Raw genomic sequence first — 25,594 nt, forward strand, 5'->3', positions numbered from 1 at the left:
CAGGGGTCCAGGGATTGAGCCGCCTGCTCAGAGCTGCAGAGCTCAAACATGGTGGCGGAGACCAGCCTTGTGTGGTGCAGGATGCTCTTTGGGGATTATTTGTGATCACAAGTGGGAGACAATTAGAAATGTCTATATTCACACATTCCAAACTTGGAGATAGGCCCCCAAATGACTGCTCATTCTTTCAATGTCATACCAAAGCATGGCTACCAGCCTCACTCAAAAATTATCTGATTCTCCAGGAAACTGGACCTTAGCTTTGATTCATTGTTCATTATTGATTAGGGGATTTTACAACTCTGTAAAAGATGATGTTACCTCAGGGAAAAGAAAATGATAAAGGATGTAAGTGATTTTTGTTTGATTATAAGGTAAATTAACTTTGCCCTGTAGAGATGCAAATTTCTGTCCAGTAGAAAAGATTAGAAGTCCCAAAGGGGATAGTTTTAGTGCTCTATTGGGCACTAACCCGTTTTATGTGTGATTTAGTAACCTAATTCCAGCATTCTTTCAATTCTTCCAGAGACTATAAAGTCGTCTTCTCCTCCTGTGTTTCTCTGAATCAAGTATACAATCATGCTGATTCTCTTTGATGCGTTAGACATCCAGGGGGTGTGTGTGTCTGTCCATTGCCTCCCTCACCCAGCGAGTGGTTGTGTGTGTGTGAGCAGGGCTGGAGAAGTGCGGCTCCGTCTGAGTCAGCGTTGAACGCCTTTGGCAGGAGGCCCTTGCGCTTCTTTGGTTTCTGACTCTTCTCATTCGGGCAGATCTCGGGAGAAAAGAGACCTTCAGCCGACCCAGGAAAAAAGGCCAAGAACCCAAAGAAGAAGAAAAAGAAGGACCCCAATGAGCCGCAGAAACCCGTGTCAGCCTACGCACTCTTCTTCAGAGACACTCAGGCTGCCATCAAGGGACAGAACCCCAGTGCCACTTTCGGTGATGTGTCCAAAATCGTGGCCTCCATGTGGGACAGCCTGGGAGAGGAGCAGAAGCAGGTGAGCCTCCATCTCTTTCTGGGCCACCCCCTGAGGCTCTGTGGCCCTGGAGCCAAGGACAGACTGTGAAGGTCTGAAACCAGGCCCAGCTCCTGGGACTAGAGACTCTTGCAGAGGCCTTTCCTGGGCTCAGGTTGCCCATCTGTAAACTGGGAAGCTAGCTGCCTTCCAATTCTACTACTTACCATCTGCATTTACTAGCAGCTTTACCATTCTGAACCTCTGCCTCCCCACTGATAAAATGAGAGCAGGCATCACCATCCATCTGGTCCCTTCAACCCTAGAAGTCTGGAGTCCAGGCCAGGGCTTCCTGTCCCACTGACCATGTGCCTGTGGCCTCCTCTAAAGGCCTCCAGGGAGAAGAGAGTGCAGAACTAGCTGGTAGGCAAATACAGTTGTCAGCTGTGTGGCCTCAATCTCTGAGCCTCGCTTTCCATATCTATAAATCAGGGATGCTGGCCACACATTCTCTGAGCTCAGATCCTGGCTGAGCTCTGTGCTGGGCTCTCCCTTCAGTATTTCACTGGATCCTTCCAACACCCTGTGGAGTAGCCATTGCTTTCCTGGTTTGGTAAAGACACCAATAGGTAAAGTGACTTGCCCAGGGTCACCAGCATGAATCAAAGTAGAGACAGGATTTGAACTCACATCTGTAGAAGCAGGAGGCTCAACTGAGCTGTTGGCATGAGAGACAAATCATATAAGCAGATGAGTAAATGTAAAATTACAGTTGTGATTGTGCCATGTACCAGGAGGGGGCATAGTTCATGAGAGTGAGAGAGCAGTGACGGATACTGTCCGAGGGGTCAGATCTCCAGGTGAGGCCTGAAGAGTGAGTTCTCTTTGGAGGAGGGGAAGTGTTCCAGGCAGGGAGGCCTGGTAAGGGAAGGAGCCTGGAAAAGCACAGGGGACTGAAAGGAGACCAGGATGGCCAGAGAGGAGACAGTAAAAGTCCCTCTGGCAGAGACCGAGCTGGAAAGGAGGGCAGGGGCCAGACCACGCTGGGCTTTGTGGACCTTGGAAGGAGACAGGTCCTGTTCTAAGAGGAGAGAAAAATCAGTGAAGAGTTTTATGCAGAGGAGAGACCAGAACGGCAGCCTAAGGCAGGTAAGAGTGGCTGTGGATGACTATCCAGGTGGGGAAGGGTGGGGCCTGGAGCATCTTCCAGGATGGTTTGGGGTAGGGGACCCAGAGCACATCCTGGGAGACTCCTTGCATCTGGCTTACATTCTGAGTAAATGGAGATGCCATTCACTGGATTGGAAACCTGGGCAAAGTAGCAGGCTTGGGGCAGAGCAATGGATTACTGATTAATTTGAAACATATTCTTTACCATATTCTAAAATTTTAGGTTATTTTGGAATATGTTATAGGGCAGAGAGTTTGGGAGATGACTCCCACATCTGGTAGGGGAGTAGGGAAGTGTAACAAGGAAAGGGATCCAGGAAAGGGCACACTGTCCCAGGAGAATCCACCGTGGGGAACCAGAGTGCAATCCTGCTGGGAATTCAGGAGCCCACATAGAACGTGCCAGGCCTCAGGGGCATCCCTTCTGAGGGACAGTGGTGCTGGGGTGGAAGGAAGGACACCAGCACTCCTTCAAAGCTGGTCCAGAGGACATTACTTCTCCATCACCTCTGGCCTGCCACACATGCCAGGCTCCTGCCACCAGAGGGACCCTTAGGCAAAGAAAGACAGACAGGGGTAAGGACTGGGGAATACTGGCAGGGCACTGCCGGCTTTTGCGACACTAACGTTTGTTGTTTTCATTTGTATCTTTTGTTGGCAACCATTCCCTTTCCTACAAAGACTTCAGATTTTTTGGTGGGGGGGTTTCCTTTCCCTTTTATACACAGTCTGGGGAGACAGTGGTCTCAAGTGCTCTGTCCCCAGGCACTCCTTCCACCAATGCTTTCTCTGACCTCATTCTGAAATCATATTTTTGAAATGTGACTTATATTTTTACCAATAATCAATACACTAATAACCAAGAGAGGTAGTGTTGAGAAAATTATAGGAAATAAAAAACCTTACCTCTTCCCCAAAAGTTTCAAGTCTAGGTGATGGGTAGGAAAGTTCTTTCAAAGAGCTGATAATTCCAAGACTTACTTAGAAAAAGAAGAAAACCCTCACAAGTCTTTCTTTATACATAATGTAACCTTGACACTAAATCATAATGAAGTTAACTGTATCATTTAATTTTGAATGTGTCATAAATAATACCAGAAATTTAATGGCTTAAAACAATACTCATTTATTATTTTGAGGGTCCATGAACTGTGCTGGACTCTGCTGCTGCTCTTGGCTGGACTCGCCCATTTGCATCAGTGGTCAACTACAGTAAATTAGGCATCTCTGCTTCTGGGAGTTGCATGGCTGTCTGCTGGAGCAGTGGAGCCCAACTGAGCCATGTCTCTCTCTCATCATCCAGCAAACTAGCTCATGCTTATTCACATAGCAAGTCAGAGTTCCAAGAGCAGTTTTAGAGCAGAAAAATGGTGGAAAGGAGGCAGAACTAACTTGCAGCTCCCATGTGGATAGATAGAGCAGCATGTGGACACTCACATTGTGAACTTTTGCTCCAAGAACTACCCCAGGAACATATCAGGAAAGGTAGAAGAATCCACAGACCCTTTGAAGGAGGTGGGTTGCTGCTGCAGGCTCTCTGGGACAGCCCAGGAACTGCAAGTCACTTGCTTTCTCAGCTGGGAGGCCTGTAGCCTGGGGCAAGTTCTCAGTCCTGCTCACTGGCTGCCTAGAAATAAACTTGATATTGTTGGGGGTGCATGGTGGGAGTGAGACCCGCCTGTGGCTGCCAACTTTCCCCTACTTCCCTGGTGAAATGTGTGATCCAGCAGAGGCAGCCACAATCCCCTGGGAACCACATCGTCTACAGCATCTGCAGCAAGCCCTGACTAAGGAGAGTCTGAGCTCAGACACTCCCAACCCTCCCTCTACCTGATGGTCTTTCTCTACCTGCCCTGGTAGCCAGAGACAAAGGACAGAATCTCTTGGGAGCTCTATGGCCCTGCCCACTGCCTGACCAAGGGCAAGCTTGTATCCTCCCTATACTACTGCAGCTGATGTCCTCTTGAAAATGCCACCTGCTGGCTGTGGCTGAGGGCTGACCAACACAAAACCAGCACACTTAACAAAAACATAACCAAGGATCTTCACGGAGTCCACTTCATTCCCCTGCTACCTCCACCAGAGCAGCTATTGATACCTATGGAGGAGTGACCTGAAGACAGATCATATCACAGGACTCTTTGCAGACACTCCCCAGTACTAGCCCAGAAGCTCGGCTGCATGACTAGATCCAGAAGAGGAATAACAATCACTGCAGTAGGGCTCTCAGGAAACCACATCCCTAGGGGAAGGGGGAGAGCACCACATCAAGGGAGCACCCCAAGGGGCAGCAGCCTGTGAGTCCCAGATCTTCCCTCTGACATAGTTTACCCAAATGAGCAGGAACCAGAAAAATAATTCTGGTAATACGATAAAACAAGGTTATTTATCACCCACAAAAGATCGCACTAGCTCACCAGCAATAGATGCAAACCAAGATGAAATCTCTGAATTGCCAGAAAAAGAATTCAGAAGGTTGACTGTTAAGCTAATCCAGGCACCAGAGAAAAGTGAAGTCGAACTTAAAAAAATATACAGGCTATGAATGGAAAAATCTCAAGTGAAATAGCATAAATAAAAACAATACGACTTCTGGAAATGAAGGAAACACTTAGAGAAATGCAAACTACACCAGGAAAATCTCAGCAATAGAACCGAACAAGTAGAAGAAAGAACGTCAGAGCTCTAAGGCAAAGCTTTCAAATTAACCCAATTCAGCAAAGACAAAGAATTTTAACAAATCAGCAAAGCCTCCAAGAAGTTTGGGATTATGTTAAATGACGAAACCTAAGAATAACTGGTGTTCCAAGGAAGAAGAGAAGTCTGAAAGTTTGGAAAACATATTTGAGGGAATAATTGAGGAAAACTTCCCTGGCCTTGCTAGAGATCTAGATATCCAAACACATGAAGCTCAAAGAACACCTGGGAAATTTTTCACAAAAATACCATCACCTCAGCACATAGTTGGGTTATCTAAAGATGAAAGAAAGAATCTTAAGATCTATGAGACAAAAGCATCTGGTAACCTACAAAGGAAAATCTATCAGATTAACAGCAGATTTCTCAGCAGAAACCTTATAAGCTAGACGGGATTCAGGTCCTATTTTTAGCCTCCTTAGACAATTATCAGCCAAGAATTTTGTATCCAGAAAAACTAAGCTTCATAAATGAAGGAAAAATATTATTTTTTCAAACCCATGCTGAGAGAATTTGTCACTGCCAAGCCAGCACTACAAGAACTAGTAAAAGGAGCTCAATCTTGAGACAAATTCTTGAAATACACCAAAATGGGATCTCCGTAAATAATAAATCTCACAGTACCTCTAAAGTAATAACACAATTTTTTAAAAACCACGGGGTATTTGGGCAACAAATAGCACAATGAATAGAAGAATCGTACCTCACATCTCAATACTAACATTGACAGTAAATGGCTTAAATGCTCTGCTTAAAAATACAGAATGGCAGAATGAGTAAGAATTCACCAACTGAGTATCTGCTGTCTTCAAGAGACTCACCTGACACTTAAGGTAAAGGGGTGGGAAAAGATTCCATGTAAATAGATAATAGATAGCAAAAGTGAGGAGTAGCAGCTATTCTTATATCAGACCACACAAAATTTAAAGCAACAGCAGTTTAAAAAGACAAAGAGGGACATTATATAATGATAAAAGGACTAGTCCAACAGGAAAATATCACAATCCTAAATTTTTATGCATCTAACACTGGAGCTCCCAAATTTATAAAACAATTACTGCTGGACCTACAAAATGAGCTAGACAGCAACATAACATAGTGGAAGACTTCAGCCATCCACTGGCAGCACTAGACAAGTCATCAAGACAAAGTCAACAAAGAAACAACAAACTTAAACTATACCCTACAGCAAATGGACTTAACAGATGTCTACAGAACATTCTACCCACCAACTACAGAATATACCTTCTATTCATTAGTACATGGAACATTTCCCAGGAAAGACCATATGATAGGTCACAAAACAAGTCTCAACAAATTTAAGAAAATAGAAATTATATCAAGTACTCCCTCAAACCCCAGTGGAATAAAACTAGAAATCAACTCCAAAAGAAATCCTCAAAACAATACAAATACATGGAAATTAAACAACCTGCTCCTGAATGGTTGTCGGGTCAACAATGAAAGCAAGATGGATATTATAAAATTCTTTGAACTGAATAATAGAAACATTACCTATCAAAACTTCTGTGATATAGCAAAAGTGGTGCCAAGAGGAAAGTTTATAGCATTAAATGCCTACATCAAAAAGTCTGAAAGAGCACAAATAGACAATCTAAGTCACACCTCAAGGAACTAGAGAAAAAGAGCACACCAAACTCAAACCCAGCAGAAGAAAAAAAATGACCAAGATCAGAGCGGAAACAAATGAAACTGAAACAAATAAAAATATAAAAGAAATAAAACAGAAAGCTGCTTCTTTGAAAAGGTAAAATTGATAGACCATTAGTGAGATTAACCAAGAAGAGAGAGAAGATACAATTAAGCTCAATTAGAAACAAAGCATGAGACGACATTACAACTGATACCACAGAAATACAGAAGATCAAGGCTACTATGAACACCTTTATGTACGTAAACTAGAAAACCTAGAGGAGATGGATAAATTCCTGGAAATATACAACCGTCCTAGATTAAACCAGGAAGAAATGGAAGCTCTGAACAGACCAGTAACAAGCAGCGAGATTGAAATTGTAATTCAAAAGTTACCAACAACAAAAAAAAGTCCAGGACTAGAGGGATACTCAGCTGAATTCTATCAGACTTTGAAAGGGCACTATTCCACAAAATAAAGAGGGAATCCTTCCTAAATCATTCTATGAAGCCAGTATCACCCTAATACCCAAATCAGGAAAGGACATAACAAATAATAGAAAGCTACACACCAATATTCCTTCTATGCCCCAAATCAGCAATAGAAGGGACATACCTTAAGGTAATAAAAGCCATCTGTGATAAACCCAGAGCCAACATTATACTGAATCGGGAAAAATTGAAAAGCATTCCCCCTGAGAACTGGAACAAGACAAGGATGCCCACTGTCACCACTTCTATTCAACAGAGTACTGGTAGTCCTACCCAGAGCAATCAGGCAAGAGAAAGAACATTCGAATCGGTAAACAGGAAGTCAAACTGGCGCTCTTTGCTGATGATGTGATCATGTATCTAGATGAACATGGATGCAAAAATTCTTGCACAGTACTAGCTAACCAAATTCAATGGCGTATCAAAGATAATCCACCATGATCAAGTGGGTTTCACACCAGAGATGCAGGAATGGTTTAACATACACAAGTCAATAAATGTGATACACCCCATAAACAGAATTTAAAACTACATGATCTCGATAGAAACAGAAAAGGCATTTGACAAAATTCAGCATCGCTTTATGATTAAAACCCTCAGCAAAATTGGCATAAAAGGGCTTTTTACTTACTGTAATAAAAGCCATCTATGATAAATTCAGAGTCCACATTATACTGAATGGGGAAAAGTTGAAAGCATTCCCCCTGAGAACTAGAACAAGACAAGGATGCACAGTGTCACTCTGTTTATCCAGTGTAGTACTGGAAGTCCTAGCCCCAGAGCAGTCAGACAAGAGAAAGAAATAAAGGGCATCCCAATCAGTAAAGAGGAAGTCAGACTGTCACTTTGCTGATGACATGATCATATTCCTAGAAAACCCAAAGACTCATCCAAAAAGCTCCTAGAACTAGTAAATGAATTTGGCAAAGTTTCAGGATACAAAATTAACGTGCACAAATCAGTAGCTCTGCTGTATACCAACAGTGACCAAGCTGAGAATCACATCAAGAACTCAATTCCTTTTAGCTGCGAAAAAATAAAATAAAATATTTAGGAATATACCTAACCAAGGAGGTGAAGACCTCTACAAGGAAAACTACAAAACATGCTGAAAGAAATCATAGATGAAATCAATGGAAACACATCCCATGCTCATGGATGAGTAGAATCAATAGTGTGAAAATGACCACACTGCCAAAAGCAATCTATGAATTCAATGCAATTCCCATCAAAATACCACCATCATTCTTCACAGAACTAGAAAAAAAAAGTCCTAAAGTTCATATAGAACCAAAAAAGCCCTCATAGCCAAAGCAAGACTAAGCAAAAGGAACAAATCTGGAGGCAGTGCATTACCCGACTTCAAAGTCTATGGCCATAGTCACCAAAACAGCATGCTGCTGATATCACAATAGGTATATAAACCAATGGAAAAGAATACAGAACCCGGAAATAAAGCCGAATACTTACAACAAAGTGGGGTTTGAGGGAGTACTTGATATAATTTTTCTTTTCTTAAATTTGTTGAGACTTGTTTTGTGACCTATCACATGGTCTATCTTGGAAATGTTCCATGTACTAATGAATAGAAGGTATATTCTGCAGTTGTTGGGTAGAATGTTCTGTAAACATCTGTTAAATGGGGAAAGGACATGTTATTCAAAAAATGGTGCTGGGATAATTGGCAAGCCACATGTAGAAGAGTGAAACTGGATCCTCATCTCTCACCTTATACAAAAGTTAACTCAAAATGGATCAAAGACTTACATTTAAGACCTGAAAGCCTAAAAATTCTACAAGTTAACACTGGAAAAACCCTTCTAGACGTTGGTTTAGGCAAAGGCTTCCTGACCAAAGAACCCAAAAGCAATTGCAACAAACACAAAGATAAATAGATGGGACTTAAACTAAAAAGCTTCTGCGCAGCAAAAGAAAATCTTCACAATCTATATTTCCATAAAAGACTAATTAATATCCAGGATCTAGAAAGTAACTCAAATCAACAAGGAAAAAAAAAATCCCATCAAAATATGGGCTAAGGAAAGGAATAGACAGTTCTCAACAGAAAATATACAAATGGCCAACAAATGTATTAAAAAATAATCAACATCATTATGATCAGGGAAATGCAAGTCAACACCACCTTACTCCCGCAAGAATGTCCATAAACAAAAAATCAAAAAGTAATAGATATTGGCATGGATGTGATGAAAAGGGAGCACTTTTACGCTGTTTGTGGGAATGTAAACTTGTACATCCCCTGTGAGAAACAGGGTGGAGATCCCTCAAAGAACTAAACGTAGACCTGTTTGATCCAGCAATCCCACTCCTGGGTATCCACCCAGAGGAAAAGGAATTTTACAAAAAAGATACTTGCACACACTTTTGTAGCAGCCCCATTCGCAATTGCAAAAATATGGAACCAGCCCAAATGCCCATCAGTCAATGAGTGGATTAAAAAAATGTATATCTATGTATGCATGCTATGGAATACTACTCAGCCATAAAAAGGAATGAAATAATGGCATTCACAGCAACATGGATGGAATTGGAGACTATTATTCTAAATGAAGTAACTCAGGAATGGAAAGCCAAGCATTGTATGTTCTCACTCACAAATGGGAGCTAAGCGATGAGGACTCAAAGGCATAAGAATAATACAATGGACTCTGGAGACCCAGGGAAAAGGATGGGGGGTGAGGGATAAAAGACTATGCCTTAGGTACAGTGTACACTGCTCAGGTGATGGGTGTACCCAAATCTCAGATCACCATCCAAGAACTTACTCATGTACAAAACAAAAAAGTTTTTAAATAAGAGTTCCAGGAGTAGGAAGAGGGCCCACCAACGTGTGAGCACTTTTCAGTCTCTGCTTTCTTCCTGTGTGCTTGTCTTATTGGCCAATGCAAGTTACACAAGGCTAAGCTCCAAGTCGTTTCTAACAAAAGGCATGGAAACGAGGTGCGAACAAACTGGGACCAATCCTCCAATAGCATATGATACCCAGGTCTAACATTTTAATAAAAAGTATTAGCAAAGCAAATCCAGACTAACATACTGTGAGCAAGTACGTTCGTCCTAGGTTGCGAAGGTGGTTCAGCATTAAGCAATCTGCACTGTGCGGGATCAGAATAGGGGGCTTCAAAGGGCTTTGTCTTTCTGGGGCATGTTGTGCTGATGTAACTTGGAGGCCCAGAGAGGTGAAGCATGTTGGCCAAAGCCACACAGCGAGTTGGCCGAGGAACTGGGATAGGGCCTGGTCTCCACAATTTCTCTGCAGTGCTCCCAGGAAGGAGCGAGTGGCTGGTTGACCCAGCTCCTGACCCCACCACCCTTGTCCATTCATAATCCTTGAGTCTATGCCTTCCCACCCCAGCACCCGGCACCACATCTCCTCCATAACATTCTCCCAGTGTTGCTCACGTGTTGACTCTTCCAGGCCTACAAGAGGAAGACGGAAGCAGCAAAGAAGGAATATCTGAAGGCTCTGGCAGCCTACCGGGCTAGCCTCGTCTCCAAGGTAATACCCGGAATCTCCAGGCACAGCCCTCATCAGAGTGGGGCCACCTGAGGACTGGAATGAGAACTGGGGCCCATGGGAATGGCCAGCACCCTAGGTCTTAGAAAGGATGGGTCAGACCTGCATGGTCATGGCTGCAGGGCACCTACATATGCCAGGTTCATTCTGGGCACTTTACATGCGTTTCATTGGATTCTTCCAACAAGAACCCAGCACCCAGAGGGGTTAAGCAACTTGCCTGAGAATATTGTTGGTTAAAGCTACCGCACTAGGATTCAAACCCAGTTTTATGTGGTCTTCACTTCTGACCGCTGATGGGGCTTGGGACACGCTACCCAAAATATGGCACCTCCTCACCACACTGTCAGCCTCCTCTGTCATTACCAGTGACGTAGGAAGCTAGGTGTGGCTGTGGATGTGTGGCCCAAGTGGAGGTGGGTGTTATGCCTGTTACAGAGGAGATAGCATCTGAATCGCTCCATAAAAGTTCAAGAAAGGCCGGGCACGGTGGCTCATGCTTGTAACCCCAGCACTCCAGAGGCCAAGGCAGGTGAATCATGAGGTCAGGAGATCGACACCATCCTGGTCAACATTGTGAAGCCCCGTCTCTACTAAATACAAAAAATTAGCCTGGCATGGTGGCATGTGCCTGTAGTCCCAGCTACTTGGGTGGTTGAGGCAGGGGAATCTCTTGAACCTGGGAGGCAGAGATTGCAGTGAGCAGAGATCACGCCGCTGTACTCCAGCCTGATGACAAAGCAAGACTCCATCTCAAAAAAAAAAAAAAAGTCAAGGAAAAGGCAGTTCAAAGTCAAGGGAACATCTGCAAAGGCATAGAGGTTGGGAGGAGCGTGAATAGAGCCAGCTCGGCAGGATGATGCTGGTCTCACTGGCCAGGCTGAGGAGCATGGATGCCCTCACGGGCAGAGAAGCCCCCCAAGGATAAAAGATGGGGATGACTGAATGGTCGGAGCTAAGGAGAGTAAGGAGCCTGCATTATCTCTGGTTAGTCCAAGATCTCTCCCAAGGGGCCAGAGAGCCAGCCAGGGGCCATGTTGGGGTGTTGCAGAGCTGTCTGGCCTCCTAGCCCAAGTTCTGGCTCATCCCTCTTCTCTTCTCCAGTGACTGATACCTGTCTCCTTCCAGAGCTCCCCGGACCAAAGTGAGACCAAGAGCAGTCAGCCAAACCCACCAGCCAAAATGCTGCCACCCAAGCAGCCCATGTATGCCATGCCAGGCCTGGCCTCCTTCCTGACGCCATCAGACCTACAGGCCTTCCGCAGCGGGGCCTCCCCAGCCAGCCTCGCCCGGACACTGGGCTCCAAGTCTCTGCTGCCAGGCCTCAGTGCGTCCCCGCCGCCACCACCCTCCTTCCCGCTCAGCCCCCCACTGCACCAGCAGCTGTCACTGCCCCCTCACGCCCAGGGCGCCCTCCTCAGTCCACCTGTTAGCATGTCCCCAGCCCCCCAGCCCCCTGTCCTGCCCACCCCCATGGCACTCCAGGTGCAGCTGGCGATGAGCCCCTCACCTCCCGGGCCACAGGTAAGCAACGACAAGCAGGAACAGCCCTTCTGTGACTGTGTGGGGAGGGGAAGCGGCTTTGCCATTTCAAACCTGGGCCCTGCCACTCACCAGGGATGTAACCTCAGCCTTGGCACCTGATCTGAGCCTCAGTTATCACATCTAGGACGTGGGGCAGGCACACCTTACCCGAGACGCGCTGGCTGCAGCGAACAGTTCACAAGTTGCCAGACTGATGCTTAGAGCATTCCAGGCCCCTCATCCCACATTCTCAGCCCTAACCCTGCCCCTCCCCAAAGCCCTCAAGACCCTACCCTAGCTAATTGTTTCACAGAGATTGCTACAGTTCACACAGCCCTCAGAGGTCACAGGGCTCAGTAACTCCATTTTACAGAGGTCCAGAAAGGAAAAAGCCTGAAAGCAAAGTCCTTCAGCCCCTGATTCAGCCAAGAGGAGGGTGACTATTTCAAAAGGTGCTCTACTGGGAGCAAGGCAGCAGCCCTGGAGGCAGAGAGGCAATTCTGGGTGACATGGAGGCAGTGTCTCTTCCTGGGACCCATGGGCCCTCACCCCGAGTGGCCTGAGACAGTCTTCCCACTCCTCTCTCCTTGGCTCATGTCCTCCTCCTTCCCCTCTGTAGGACTTCCCACACCTTTCTGAGTTCCCCAGCAGCTCGGGCTCCTGCTCCCCTGGCCCATCCAACCCCACCAGCAGCGGGGACTGGGACAGCAGCTATCCCAGCGGGGAGTGCGGCATCAGCACCTGCAGGTCAGTCCTCACCCGTGCCTGCCTTTGTCCTGCTGGCCAGGGACAGTGGGAACAGGATGGCCAGGGATGGGAGCTTGGCCAAGGGCAGCGTGGACAGGGCACAACCCCGCAGTCACTGTCAGCCCTGCCAAGGGGTTGCCTGGAGTCCTCAGGAGATGACACTGTAGAGCCAGGCCCCAGAAGGACTCCGCTGGCCTGATGCCGAGGCCGGCTGGGGAAACACTAATCTTCAGTCTTGCTGCTGCTTCCTCCCTCCTGGTTTTTCCATAGATGCTTCCGCGTGACATTCACCGATGAGTCCTGCATGTTAGGTGGTTCTCTAGAAGCAGAGCGTGAGGCAGCAGGGATTGGGTGCCCTTGGGGAAGTGTCGGGGAGAGCTTGCAGGAAAGCGGGGTGAGGGAGGCAAGACCGGGAAGGAGCCGAGTGGAGATGTGGCCTCAGCTGGAGACTTGCTTCCACCTGATCCCATGAGAGTGCCCAAGCATGAACGGTGCTAGAGCAGGTCCCACCTGGAGGTCAGGGAGCTGGCTTCTTCAGCACCTGCATCAGTCAGCCTGGGGGAGTGGGGCCCACTGGGCAGGGAAGCACCCAAGAACAGAACAGCTGAGAATGCGGGACAGCAGGTCTGGGTGAGACACGGTGGGAAAAGGGACCTACACTCTATTCCAAGGAATTACACAGACACTTTAGAGATGCCTTCCCCTGCACCCCAGCGTCCTCCCGACTCAGGCCTCTGTTCCCAGCCTGCACTCCGCCTGTCAAACCCATGCTAGAAAGCCTTCCTGGATCCAGGCCACACCAACTCCGGGGAAGAATGACCTTTCACTTCAGCCAGCAGGAGAGGGAGGGGGACTTGCTCCATAACCCGCCGACCTGGTTTCCAATCCCTTGGCAAAAACGAGTCCCACAGCCACACCTGGGGGATGTAGTGCCAAGCAGCTGTCCCTGCAATAGCTCCACACTCTGGAAGGCACAGCACACTGTTGGGTGGCCACCTCTGCTGCCGAGACCCGCTGCCCCCAGCCCTAGCCTCAGCCTCCCAGCCTAGGGCTCATTCCTCTGCCAACCCGCCAGTGCCCTTGGGCACTGAGCAAGTGATCACCATGCACACCCCATTTCTGACACCCCTGGGGTGAGATTCAATGTGGGTAGGCGGACTCCATTCAGCAAGAATCCCTTCCCTGCACCACAAGCAGGTGCAGACCCTCCTACCCCGGCCCTTTATCCCATCTCCAAAGTTTCCTTTCTCAAAAGTCAAAGTACTTGGGGTATGTAGGGTGGTCTTTAGTGTCACAGAATGTCCAAGCTTCCCGCGGCTGGCCCGTCACATCCAGCATGGAGGTCAGACCACAGCACAGCCCTACTTTAAAGGCATAGAAAGCACCTGTCTTCCCTTGATTCAGTTTGAGATTTACAAATTCCTGTGATTAAAAACCACCGTGAGAGCAATGGTGACATTGCTGTGCACCTCAAAGGAGGACAGACACACTGCTGCACTTTCCCACAGAGCTGAGGACTGGGTGGTTCCCTGCTGGGATTCCAGGAGGGGCTTGGTTCTGCCTAGTGCAGAATCTGGGGTGGGGAGCAGGAGGGCAGCTGCAAGTCCCTTATTCAGCCACAGAAAGGCAGCTGAATCTCTGGAATGGGGGTGGGGGTGGGGACAGTGCAGGGGTCCTGGTGCTCTCCTGGCCTGAGGAGGTGCCTAACAGCTTTGACAGCCCCTCCTCTCTCTCACAGCCTGCTTCCCAGAGACAAATCGCTCTACCTCACCTAATCCCGCCTCCCCCTCATCCCTGAGGCTCGCTGGAAAGCACTGCTCAGAGCCTGAAGGGCTGACAGCAGAAAAGAGGCCCTGGCCAGAGGCAGGGTGGCCCATCGGAGAGATCCCATTGCCCAGGGGCTGAGTCTCTTCCTCGACCTCCCACCAGACTCTGCAGAGACAGCCCCACTGCCTGCCGCCAGCCCAAAGAACCTGCAGGAACCTTCTGCCCACTGATCTGCTTGCTCCAGGGTAACCGTGGACCCTGTCCTCGCCCTGCGCACGGTACCCTATGTCTGGATGCCTGGCCCCAGCCCCAGCTCACAGGGACTGCCCTTGGCGGAGTCGCTTACCAACGGACACCCACCCCGATGCTTGGGCCAGGGGGCTGGCCCCCATCATAGACGTGCCCATCGGCTTTCCAGTGTGAACAAGATTACGAAACCTATGAACTGTTGGTTCCGTGTAAGTAGTTGATACGTGTTTTAGAACTGTGCTGAAGACATCTGTAAGATTATTTTGTGGGGGAAAAAAAGTAGTTTCCTTTAAGGTAAAAAGCATTTTATATGGCCCTTAGCACATTTTTAAGTTTCGTCGTAAAGGAGACGTGCACAAAAGCGGCCGCCAACCCGTGTCGCCATCCTCACAGCAAGGACCGGACGATCGCGAGCCCTCACCCCCCACATCACTCTCCTTTCTTCAACCATGTATCCATGTATTTTAAATTGCCAGCGATGACTTTTGTCTATTTATGAAGAAACCCTGAGAACAGAGTTGCAGCTTCTCCTACCGTGTGCGTGGTTTTGGGGTTTGGTTTGGGTTCTTGACGTTGTTTGCAGCTGTTTTCTGGCCCTGGCGAGTGTCTGTCTTGGTGCCCAGTGCTTCTCTCAAATCTCTTTATAATAAAACTTCTGAAAAGCTGTAAACAAGTCTGTGTCTCCTTGCCCTTGGTGAGCCAGGGTCGCGCCCCCACAAAGTGACATTTGATGGTGGCTTGCCCAGGATGGAGCCCCTCGGGGCAGACAGACTTGGGTCGAAGCCCTGCCTGAGTGTTACCAGCCCATGGGGGTTTGTGTGTGGGTGATGGGCCCACTCTGACCTCAGTCTTGTCCTCTAATGGAGTAACTGTGCTGCAGACCCGTACGACTCTAATGTTGATGGAAAGGGGTGTGGGCAGGAACACTGCCACATGGGAACCTGCATCAGCCAGTGACAGTGGCGAGCCCTCCCCACCATCCTCTGGATTATGAGGCCTCTCAGGCTGGTAGAGGTGAGCAGTGGGAACCCAGGGAAGTGGCCGGGGGGTTTCTTTTTCAAACCTGAGCATAGGAAGCATCCTAAACAGGGGATTCTTTAAACCAGGTTTCCCTGCAGATGTTAGATGGTGGTACTATTTTAACTATATCTAGAAAGATACCAATTCCCTGGTGGGAAGCTACAACTTGGCACCCTGTGATGCAGCCATTTTGAGGTGGGGGCAGGTGCCCCGGCTGCCAGCCAGGCCCGGGACCTGGACATAGGAGCCCCCACTTTCAGGACCGCTCTTCCGGCCTCTCATTCTCCCATCATGATAAACCCCCTCCTTCCAGAGGACTGCCCAGGAGTGCGGTGCCGTCCCCCACTCAAGGTGGATTTTGTAATCCACCTTGGAAAAACAGAAAACCCCAAACCAGCCAACCCCCTGCCGTCCCACAGTAGCAGCAGCTCCATGTATGGTGTAAATACTTTATGTGGTTACAATTTCTTCTATGCGGAGCTTGTCAGCAACATGATGACTTAGACAGTACTATTCAACTCTTGCTTTACATTTGCGAAAACAGCTTTCCCTGGGAGTCACGCAGATGGCCCACAATGACAAGAGTACAATGCCATCCTCGTATGGTGGTGCTGAGGCGAGGCCTGCTGCCACCCCTCACCAGCTGTGCCAAGAGCTCCGGAGTCCTTTCCAAGCATCCACACGCCAAGGCCAGCCTCTGGGCTGCACGGGACGCTCAGAGGTCCCAGGCAGAACCCAAGTGCCCTGCCTAAAGGTCTCAGGAACTGCCTGTCGCATGGGTCTGTCCTGGGGCCCCAAAGAGTGGGAACAGAGCCAAAAGGCTAATTTCGGGGCCATGGAGAGGACAGCAACTGTCCTAGTCCATCTCGGGTGCCCTAACAGAACACCATAAGCCGAGCGGCTTGCAGTAACACAAACTCAGTGCTCACAGCTGTGGAGCCTGGGAGGTCTAAAATCAAGGCGCTGGCAGCCTCCAGGGTGAGGGTTCATAGACATCCATCCTCTCGCTGTGTACAGGGCTGGAGGGGATGGCGCTCTCCAGAATTTCTTTAATAGCATTCACCCCAATCCTGAGGGCTCCATTCAATTACCTTCCAAAGACCCTGCCTCCAAATACCAGCCCATTGAGGGTTAGGATTCCAGTGATCAATTCCAGGGGGACATAATCGTTTGGTCTGTAGCACCGACTGCAACGGATGACATTGGTGTCCCCTCTCCCTGGGCTCCTCTGTGGCCAGAGCCCATCCCTAGGTCCCGAGTGTTGACTGCTCTTAGCTCGAAGCTGCACCACCCCCATCCCGGTCATTGCCCCCCAGGGCTGCCCACAGCTAAGGACCAAATAATCGAGACACCAACTCTGAGGTCCCATGCACAACCTGAGTCCCTGGAGCAGCCTGAAGCCATCTCCAGCTGCAGCACCATCCTTGCTAAGTTCCTTCCCCCTGCCCCACCCTGCTCCGAGGATGTGACTCCCTTCTGAGAGTACCCACTCAGTGAATCGCTTGAACCAGAATCCCCATCTCAGGCCCTTATGTTTCTAAGGCAACAGCCGACGATACTGGCTACACCCGTGGTCCAAGTGGGGCCTCATCAGTATTGCTCCAGATCTCACTGGCTCTGGCCTTACCTGCAACAGCAAGACTTTCAGCCCCAGAACCACAATTCAAACGCCACCCCAGGGGCTTCCTCCTCCTTGGGAGGTAGTGTCTGCTGCCTGTTTTCTATTCCATCTGGCAATGATGGTGGCCACGACCCACAGAGCCTCCAAGAGCCCAGGGTCACACCTGCTGTCAAAACACTGGGGTTTTTGTCATGGGCTCTCCCATCCCCCATCCCTGTGCTCCCAAAGCTGCTGGCCCTGGGGTCCCCAGCCTTGTCATGGGCCAGGCCCTTCCTGCAGCATTCCTCACGCTCAGAGGTCCCAGGCAGAACCCAAGAACCTAGCATCCTGCTAGGGCCAGTCTATGGCCAGGGCCCCTCACACCTTGAGGTTTCAAGTTATTGCCAGAACCTACAGCAGTGACCCTGACTTTGTGAATACCCCTAACTCCTGCCTGCACCCTGTCCCCACTACCCACAGAGCTGGCCCAGGGACCAACCCCACTCACCCTTCCCAGGGCCAAGTGCCTTCCTCTGATTTCTCCATCTCACACCTCCCCCTTACAAACGAATCTTGGTCCAAGCAGGAGGCACACCCTGGGCCGAGGCTGAGATCCCACCCCCCGGCCCCAGAAGGCAGGCGTGGCTGGTCCCAAAATTGCCCAGTAGTAATTCCTCCCTGGAGGGATACATATACATGTTTACATTGGATTGGAAGGCGGGCAACAAGGCACCGATTGATTTTCAGAGTCCGCCATGCTAAAATTCAGTGTGTTCATTCAGCGAGAATACAAACAGAGCAGTTCCTCTCTGTCATGCCCTTCGCTGAGCACTACCGATGCCAGCAGCATGGGGCACAGTCTGCCTTCCTGGAGTTAAGGTCCACTTGGGGAGACAGAGATGGAAAACATAACGTTATAATTAAATATTAGCCACTTTATATTATAAACCATAAAAGTATAAAATTATGAATGACATGTGACCAGTGGAAAAAAGGGAGCCAGGGGAATGTGGACCAGGGGTGCCCTGTCCAGCTAGGATCAAAGGCTTCCTGGGTGAGGCGACATCTGGTCTGTGCCCTGACAAATGATCAGGATTGGCACGCACTCCTGTGTACCACGCTTTCCTAAGCTCAGATCCGAGAGGCTATGACTCTGCAATTGTGAATCTCATCAAGAATTCAGAGAATTCTCTCTAGAGGAAGTTGAGGCAGAGTCTGTATGGCTGCATGGGGATCTTTTTGAATTGGAAATAGGGTGGCTGTGCTCCGATGGAAGGTGAACCTCACAAATGGTGCTTATTCCCCAACATTCGAATTCTGCAGCCATCTCCTGGGGTGCAGGCCAGCTCTGACTCCCAGCATGGTGGGTAGCATGCCTGCAGAGGTGGTATGAGAGTGTGCAGTGTGGTCTTGTGTGTTTCGCATGTGTGTAAGGGTGAGGTGTGTCCATGTGATGTGCGTGTAGCAGGTATGATGCATCCCTGTGCTGTGCATGTCTGTGCATCTCTATGTACGTCTTATGCATATCTGTGCATGGTGTGCTTGGCAAGCGCAAGCTGTATGTGTATAGGTATGTTATGTGGTATGCATATGTGTAGCTAGCATGCATGTGGGTAAGACACACACACAGCACCCAAAACACATACAGATGCATGCACACACAGAACACACAAACTCAGTGCATTACACAGACCTATGTCACACACACATGCACTCATGCATGACGTGGACACACACCACATACCACATGTACACCATGGCCATGCACACATGCATGCCACATGTACACACATATGCAATGACGCACCACACACAAATGCGCATACACACATCACATGCATACCATGTACATACAAGCCCACCACACACATATAGACACATACCAAATGCATGCAAATGTCCTGCATATTCCCCATCCACTATTCAGGTACATCTTACACATCCATGCCCATCTCATGCAGACACATGCATGGACGCATACAAACCCCATGACTATTCATGCTGTTGTACAGCACATGCATATGCACACATCAGCTAGCACGGAATTATCTGTTATTGAAAGTTTGAAATAACTCCCACGCAAAAAAGCTCTGATATGCGGTTATAGATTCAGGAGTTTAAAACATTGCTCAACTCATCAGTTATTAACCAGCTCTGCTTCCCAAATTACCCAGGACCAATAACCCCAAGCCCGCTAAACGCTGAAGGGCAGTCATTTCCAGAGTGAGAGGCAGTGGGGTAGTGGTTAGGTTGAGGGCTGGGTCACAGCCTGCCTGGGAGAATTTTCCCTTGGCTGCCTATGAGTTGTATGAGCTCAGGCAAGTTTCTTAACTTCTGTTTCCTCAGGTCTAACTTGGAGATAATAGTCTCCTCTTCAAAGCTCTGTTCTAAGTAATAATGAGTTAATGTAGGTAAAGTCCTTAAAACAATATTATCCATCCATCCTTTTTTTTATTTTTTGATAGAGGCAGAGTCTCGATCCGTCACCCAGGCTGGAGTGCAGTGGTACAATCTCAGCTCACTGAAACCTCCACCTCCTGGGTTCAAGCAATTCTCTTGCCTCAGGCTCCCAAGTAGCTGGGATTACAGGCACATGCCACCACACCCGGCTAATTTATTTTGTATTTTAGCAGAGACAGGGTTTCACTGTGTTGCCCAGGCTGATCTTGAACTCCTGAGCTCAGGCAATCTGCCTGCCTCAGCCTCCCAAAGTGCTAGGATTATAGGCATGAGCCACCGTGCCCAGCCATCAACATTATATATTATATATTACTAGAAGAATATTTAATCTCTACACTGGAAGGTCAAGTTTCTTGTGTCGTGTGCTATTCAGGATGTGTTAGGCGACGCTGCAGGAACAACTCCCATCTCGGCAGCTTAACCCAACAGAGTTGATTCCTCCAAGCCTCCTCCAAGCCACCAAGAACATTTGGGGTTCTTCTCTCTAGTGGCTCTGCCACCCCCTCCGCCCTCGGAGCCCTCCCCTGGATCCTCTATAACCAGCCAATGGTGAGTGAGCCGGGCTCCTGCAGAAGAGGGAAACAAAGTGGCACCTGTCACTGCTTCCGATTTCCTGATGGCCACAACTAGTCATCAGGGATGGGAAATGCAATCATCCCAGAGAAGGGGTCCCCAACCCCTGGGCTGGTCCGTGGCCTGTTAGGAACCGGGCCACACAGCAGGAGGTGAGCTGTGGGCAAGCAAACATTACCACCTGAGCTCTGCCTCCTGTCAGAACAACAGCGGCATTAGATTCTCATAGGAAGGTGAACCCCATTGTGAACTGCACATGTGAGGGATGCAGGCTGCACACTCCTTATAAGGATCTAACTGGCTGGCACAGTGGCTCACGCCTATAATCCTAGCACTTTGGGAGGCCGAAGTGGGCAGATCACCTGAGGTCAGGAGTTCGAGACCAGCCTGGCCAACATGGTGAAACACTGTCTCTACTGAAAATACAAAAATGTGCTGGGTGTGTGGCAGGCACCTGTAATCCCAACTGCTTGGGAGGCTGAGGCAGAAGAATCACTTGAACCTGGGAGGCAGAGGTTGTGGTGAGCTGAGATCATGCCATTGAATTCCAGCCTGGGCAACAAGATTGAAACTCCATCTCAAAAAAAAAAAAAAAGAATCTAACTAATGCCTGATGGCCTGAGGTGCAACAGTTTCATCCTGAAACCATCTCCCCGCCTCCTGACCACCGTAGGAAAGTTGCCTTCCACGAAACTGGTCACTGATGCCAAAAAGGTTAGGGACTGCTGTCCTAGAGGAAATGTGCCCTGAAGGAAAGACGCAAGTCTGTAGAACTCACAGGCTTTTGTGTATATATCTCATAACACATTTTCAGGGGAGAAATGTGTTACCCAGAGAGGCCAAGTTCCTTGTTGGAGGTCACATAATTTGTATGAAGCTGAGAATTAAAACGACTTCAGACCCCACATCTTTCCTTTTCCAAATCTCTTCCACTTGCACATAGGAAGCAAAACTCCAAGACGGAGAGATCTCGGGCGCTAAAGCCCTGGGATTTGACTTACAAAAAGCGCCGAGATCATCCCTTTACACACAACCCCAGCAACTTTATCTTCCAGCCTTTAGCATACGAGGGAAGTCAGCAAAAAACTGTCTGCTACAGGCGGGCACACCAAAAGCCAAGAGAAGCAATGCTGGGCAAGGGAGGAAATACACGAACTCAAACGTGGCGGTCGGGGGACATTCAGTGCAGGATCAAACCATCCTATGCACGCCGGCTGCCCCTGCAGGCATCACCGAGCAGGCTTATTATTTTTTATTTGGTTTCAACATGTATAAGGGGACATGCATGAGTTATTAGACACATTTATTCCTGCAAAATGGCCTTATCCTGGCAAAGTGGACCAGATGAGCTGTCACTGTCCTTTGAAGGAAAAAAGATGATGACATTGGGGAGTGGATACAGTTTGGAGAGAGAGAGCTTGGCTCAGACTGTGAATACCAGCAGGACCAGAGAGACTTCAGGCACAATGGAGGTTGCACAGCATCTGGCAAAAAATCAGACTGAGAATGGCAACAGTCTTGGGGGTTCTAGGACCAACCCTACCCTTTCTGGCTGTGACACCTGGAAGAATGTCCACTTGGAGATCTGGTTTCCTCCTATGCAAAACTGTAGTGGTAATAGCTATGGCTCAGCCTACTGGTTAAATGAGACAGTATGTGTGAATTGCCTGGGACAATTTAACATAAGAAATGTTTATCTTTCTTTAGGTCTTGCTTTCCTTACCTAGGAAGTGGGAATACTGTTACCATTCCCAGAGAAATCTTGTTGGGATTGCAAATGATGGCATATTTGTAGGGGTCTGGCTCATAACAACTCAGATTCTCATTTGGAGATGGGGCCTTTGGTAGGTGATTAGGTTGAGAATAGGTCATGAGGGCAGAATCCTCATAATGGGATCAGTGTCCTTATAAGAAGAGACACCAGGGCTGGGAGTGGTGGCTCACACATGTAATCCCAGAACTTTGGGAGGCTGAGATGGGTGGATCACCTGAGGTCAGGAGTTTGAAATCAGCCTGGCCAACACAGTGAAACTCTGATACAAAAATCAGCCAGGTGTGGTGGCATGTGCCTGTAACCCCAGCTACTTGGGAGGCTGAGGCAGGAGAAGTGGCTTGAACCTGGGAGGCAGATGTTACAGTGAGCCAAGATTGTACTACTGCACTCCAGTCTGGCTGACAGAGTGAGACTCTGTCACAAACCAAAAAAAAAAAGAGAGAGACACACCAGAACCCCCTCCCGCCTGCCATGTGAGGACACAGAGAGAAGGCAGCCATCTCCAAGCCAGAAAGGGCCCGCACCAGAAACCAGCTATGTTGACGCCTTGATTACGAACTTTCCCGTCTACAGAACTGCAAGAAAATCAATTTCTGTTGCTTGAGCCACCCAATCTGTGATATTTTGTTATGGTAGTAAGGGAATGTATTCTCTTCCTGCGTCCACAAGGGGGCAAAGTTTCAAAGGCAAGAACTTCCCAGCGCCATCCCTCCCTGCCTCCCTGATTCAGGGACTTACAGGTCTTTGTTTAAACTTCAGCGTGCCAGAAATAATCAAAGATCGATCCCTCCAGTGGAAGTTTAAGGAAACTCCTTTCATAGGCTGGGAAACTTAAAGGGGGTGGGAATTCCTCCCAGGTTAAAAGTCCCCTTCCCCCACCTTGGTGTGGACTCCATATCTGGATCCCCTTCCACGACCTCGTGGAAGCTCTTTCTCCTTTTTCTGTCTAAATAAATAACTTTCTGCAAAACTCTTTCGGGTCCGATGTTTACTTACAAGCACACCTCGTCCAATGGGGTCCTCCCTCCCATTCTTGGGTAAGTGCTAGAGACCAAGGGCCTGGAAGAACACAGCCCACCAGGGAGCAAGCTAAGCCTACCCTGGAATCCAAACCCCATCACAGTAGCCCTTGCTGGACTAAGACGCCCTCAGGATTAGAAAGGGCTCTAGGGGGACAAGAAAAGGGGACTTGGACCTGGCAGTGTAAAATTCATGCTGGCAGTGCCCGACACAGGCCTTTCATGATTTTTTTTTTTTTTTTAAGAGCAAGTAACATCTACGTGGATGTAAGAGTGCTAGTTTTCAAGGTCCTTGACTTCAGCTTGAAAACTGTAATATCATCATCAACCCTTGATATCTACGGGGGATTGATTCCAGGACCTTCCACAGACACCAAAATCCACAGATGCTCAGGTCTCCTATACAAAATGACATAGAATTTGCAAATAACCTATGCATATCTTCCCATATACTGGAAATCATCTCTAGCTTACTGATAAGGCCTCATCCAATATAACTGCTACGTAAATAGTTGTTAAACTGTTTTGGTTTTATTTATATATTTTTTTACTATTGTAGTTTTTAAAAAATGTGATCTGTGGTTGGTTGAATCCGTCAGGCAGAACCCATGGATATGGAGGGCTGACTACATATTCCTGGCTTAAAAAGTGAAATTGGGCAGGGCAAGGTGGCTCATGCCTGTAATCCCAGCACTTTTGGGAGGCCGAGGCAGGCAGATCACTTGAGCTCAGGAGTTCGTGACCAGCCTGGGCAACATGGTGAAACTCCATCTCTACTAAAATACAAAAATTAGCCGGGCATGGTGGCACGTACCTGTAGTCCCAGCTACTCAGGAGGCTGAGGCAGGAGAATTGCTTGAACCCAGGAGGTGGAGGCTGCAGTGAGCCGAGATAATGCACTGCACTCCAGCCTGGGTGACAGAGCAAGACTCCATCTCAGAGGAAAACAAAAAAGTCAAACTGGACCATGAAGCTTATAATGAAATCAGGGTGTCCTCTGCCCTTCCCTCCTTCCGCTCTCCGACCGTCACCACCTGGGCTAAATACTCTCAACTTTTCACTATTTAACAAATGAATATGCGCACACTGCTCTTTCTTGATTTTTAGATTTTTAGATGCCTTAGATCCACGTCTTTTCGTGGAAAAAAGGGATTTAGTGCTCCTCCTCCATCTTGCTTCCCCCTCCAGGTCCTCCCAGGGAACTACAGGGTAATTCCAGGCTACATAATTCCTGTTCTCTAACTCATGTTTGCCGATGGGTCAAGCTGCATACTTAATTTTTTTCCTTGAATAATTTTTCATTTTTGTTTTTCATATGCTGCTTCTTCCTCTCTCCGTCACTCATTTCCCCCAAAGCTCAGAGCTGTAAACCCCTTCTGACTATGGTCAGACACTCTGTTCTCCAATTCAATCTCTCAGGCAGATTCCAGTCATCGTCAGACACTTCCTTTTATCATTTAGCAAATTCCTTTGCTCTTCTCTATGGCAGGTCTTCTCTTTACCAGATTCCGTCCACTCCTCCTTCCTGCTTTGCTTCTTTGTGGCGGCGGAACACCTTCCAGGCACTTTCAGAGAAAGGAGAGATGAGAAATTAAGGCGCAGCTCCGCCAGTGTTTTCGTTCTGGCCTCACACTTGACTGATGCTTTGACTGGGTAAAGACATCCGGGCTGCAAATAACTTTCTCTCTGAATCTCCAAGTCGCGGCTGCATCGCCTTCTCATTTCCAGCCTTGCTACTGCGTGTTGAATGTTATTCTGCTTCCCAGTTCTTTGTATGTGGTTACTTTTTGCCCCCTTCTCTGGTAACTTTTAGATTTTCTCTTCATTCACCATGTCTTGAACTCTCACAGGGATGTCCATTTAGGGGGGTCTTTCCTCACTTTGCTGGTGGTAGATGGACCCTTCCAATCTGAAGAGAACCAGATGGCACCTCCCCTTCAGCTTCCTCTGTCTTACTCCTAGACCATCTTTTTGAACTTAGAAACCAAGAATTTGGCTTCTTTAATCTCTCATATATGAAGAAGTAGTTCTCATCAGTAAGAATAAGAGCATAACAAACAAAGCACATTCATTAATTCCTCCACGCATGGGTTTCACACAGGGGAGCAGGGAGTAGGAGGGTGGTCTCCAAGCTCCTTCGTCTTCCCCTGTCAGGCTGGCTTTTTTTTTTTCTTTAATTTCAGACAAGTTCTTACTCTGTTGCTCAGACTGGAGTCCAGTGATGCAATCTCTGCTCACTGCAGCCTCAACCTCCTGGACTTGAGTGATCCTCCCACCTCAGCCTCCTGAGTAGCTAATACTACAGACACGTGTCACCACATCTAGCTAATTTTTGTAGATACAGGGTCTCCCTAT

At 48.1% G+C, this 25,594-nt stretch overlaps 1 protein-coding gene across 7 annotated transcripts in view; it reads left to right on the plus strand.

Annotated features, from left to right (window-relative positions):
- TOX2 (TOX high mobility group box family member 2) overlaps positions 1–15,463 on the plus strand; it is a 162,837-nt gene extending 147,374 nt beyond the window's left edge. For all 7 annotated transcript variants that reach the window (XM_002747569.6, XM_054255388.2, XM_008995957.5 and 4 more), the window contains 5 exons: positions 771–998; positions 10,408–10,488; positions 11,635–12,030; positions 12,650–12,777; positions 14,516–15,463. In XM_002747569.6, coding sequence (XP_002747615.3) covers positions 771–998; positions 10,408–10,488; positions 11,635–12,030; positions 12,650–12,777; positions 14,516–14,552 — 870 coding nt within the window. In that variant the 3' untranslated portion in view covers positions 14,553–15,463. The remainder of the gene's footprint in view (positions 1–770; positions 999–10,407; positions 10,489–11,634; positions 12,031–12,649; positions 12,778–14,515) is intronic.
- Positions 15,464–25,594: the final 10,131 nt, after the last annotated feature.

The sequence above is a fragment of the Callithrix jacchus genome, chromosome 5 (assembly GCF_049354715.1).
Source record: "Callithrix jacchus isolate 240 chromosome 5, calJac240_pri, whole genome shotgun sequence".
NCBI classification, from domain to species: Eukaryota; Metazoa; Chordata; class Mammalia; order Primates; family Cebidae; genus Callithrix; species Callithrix jacchus.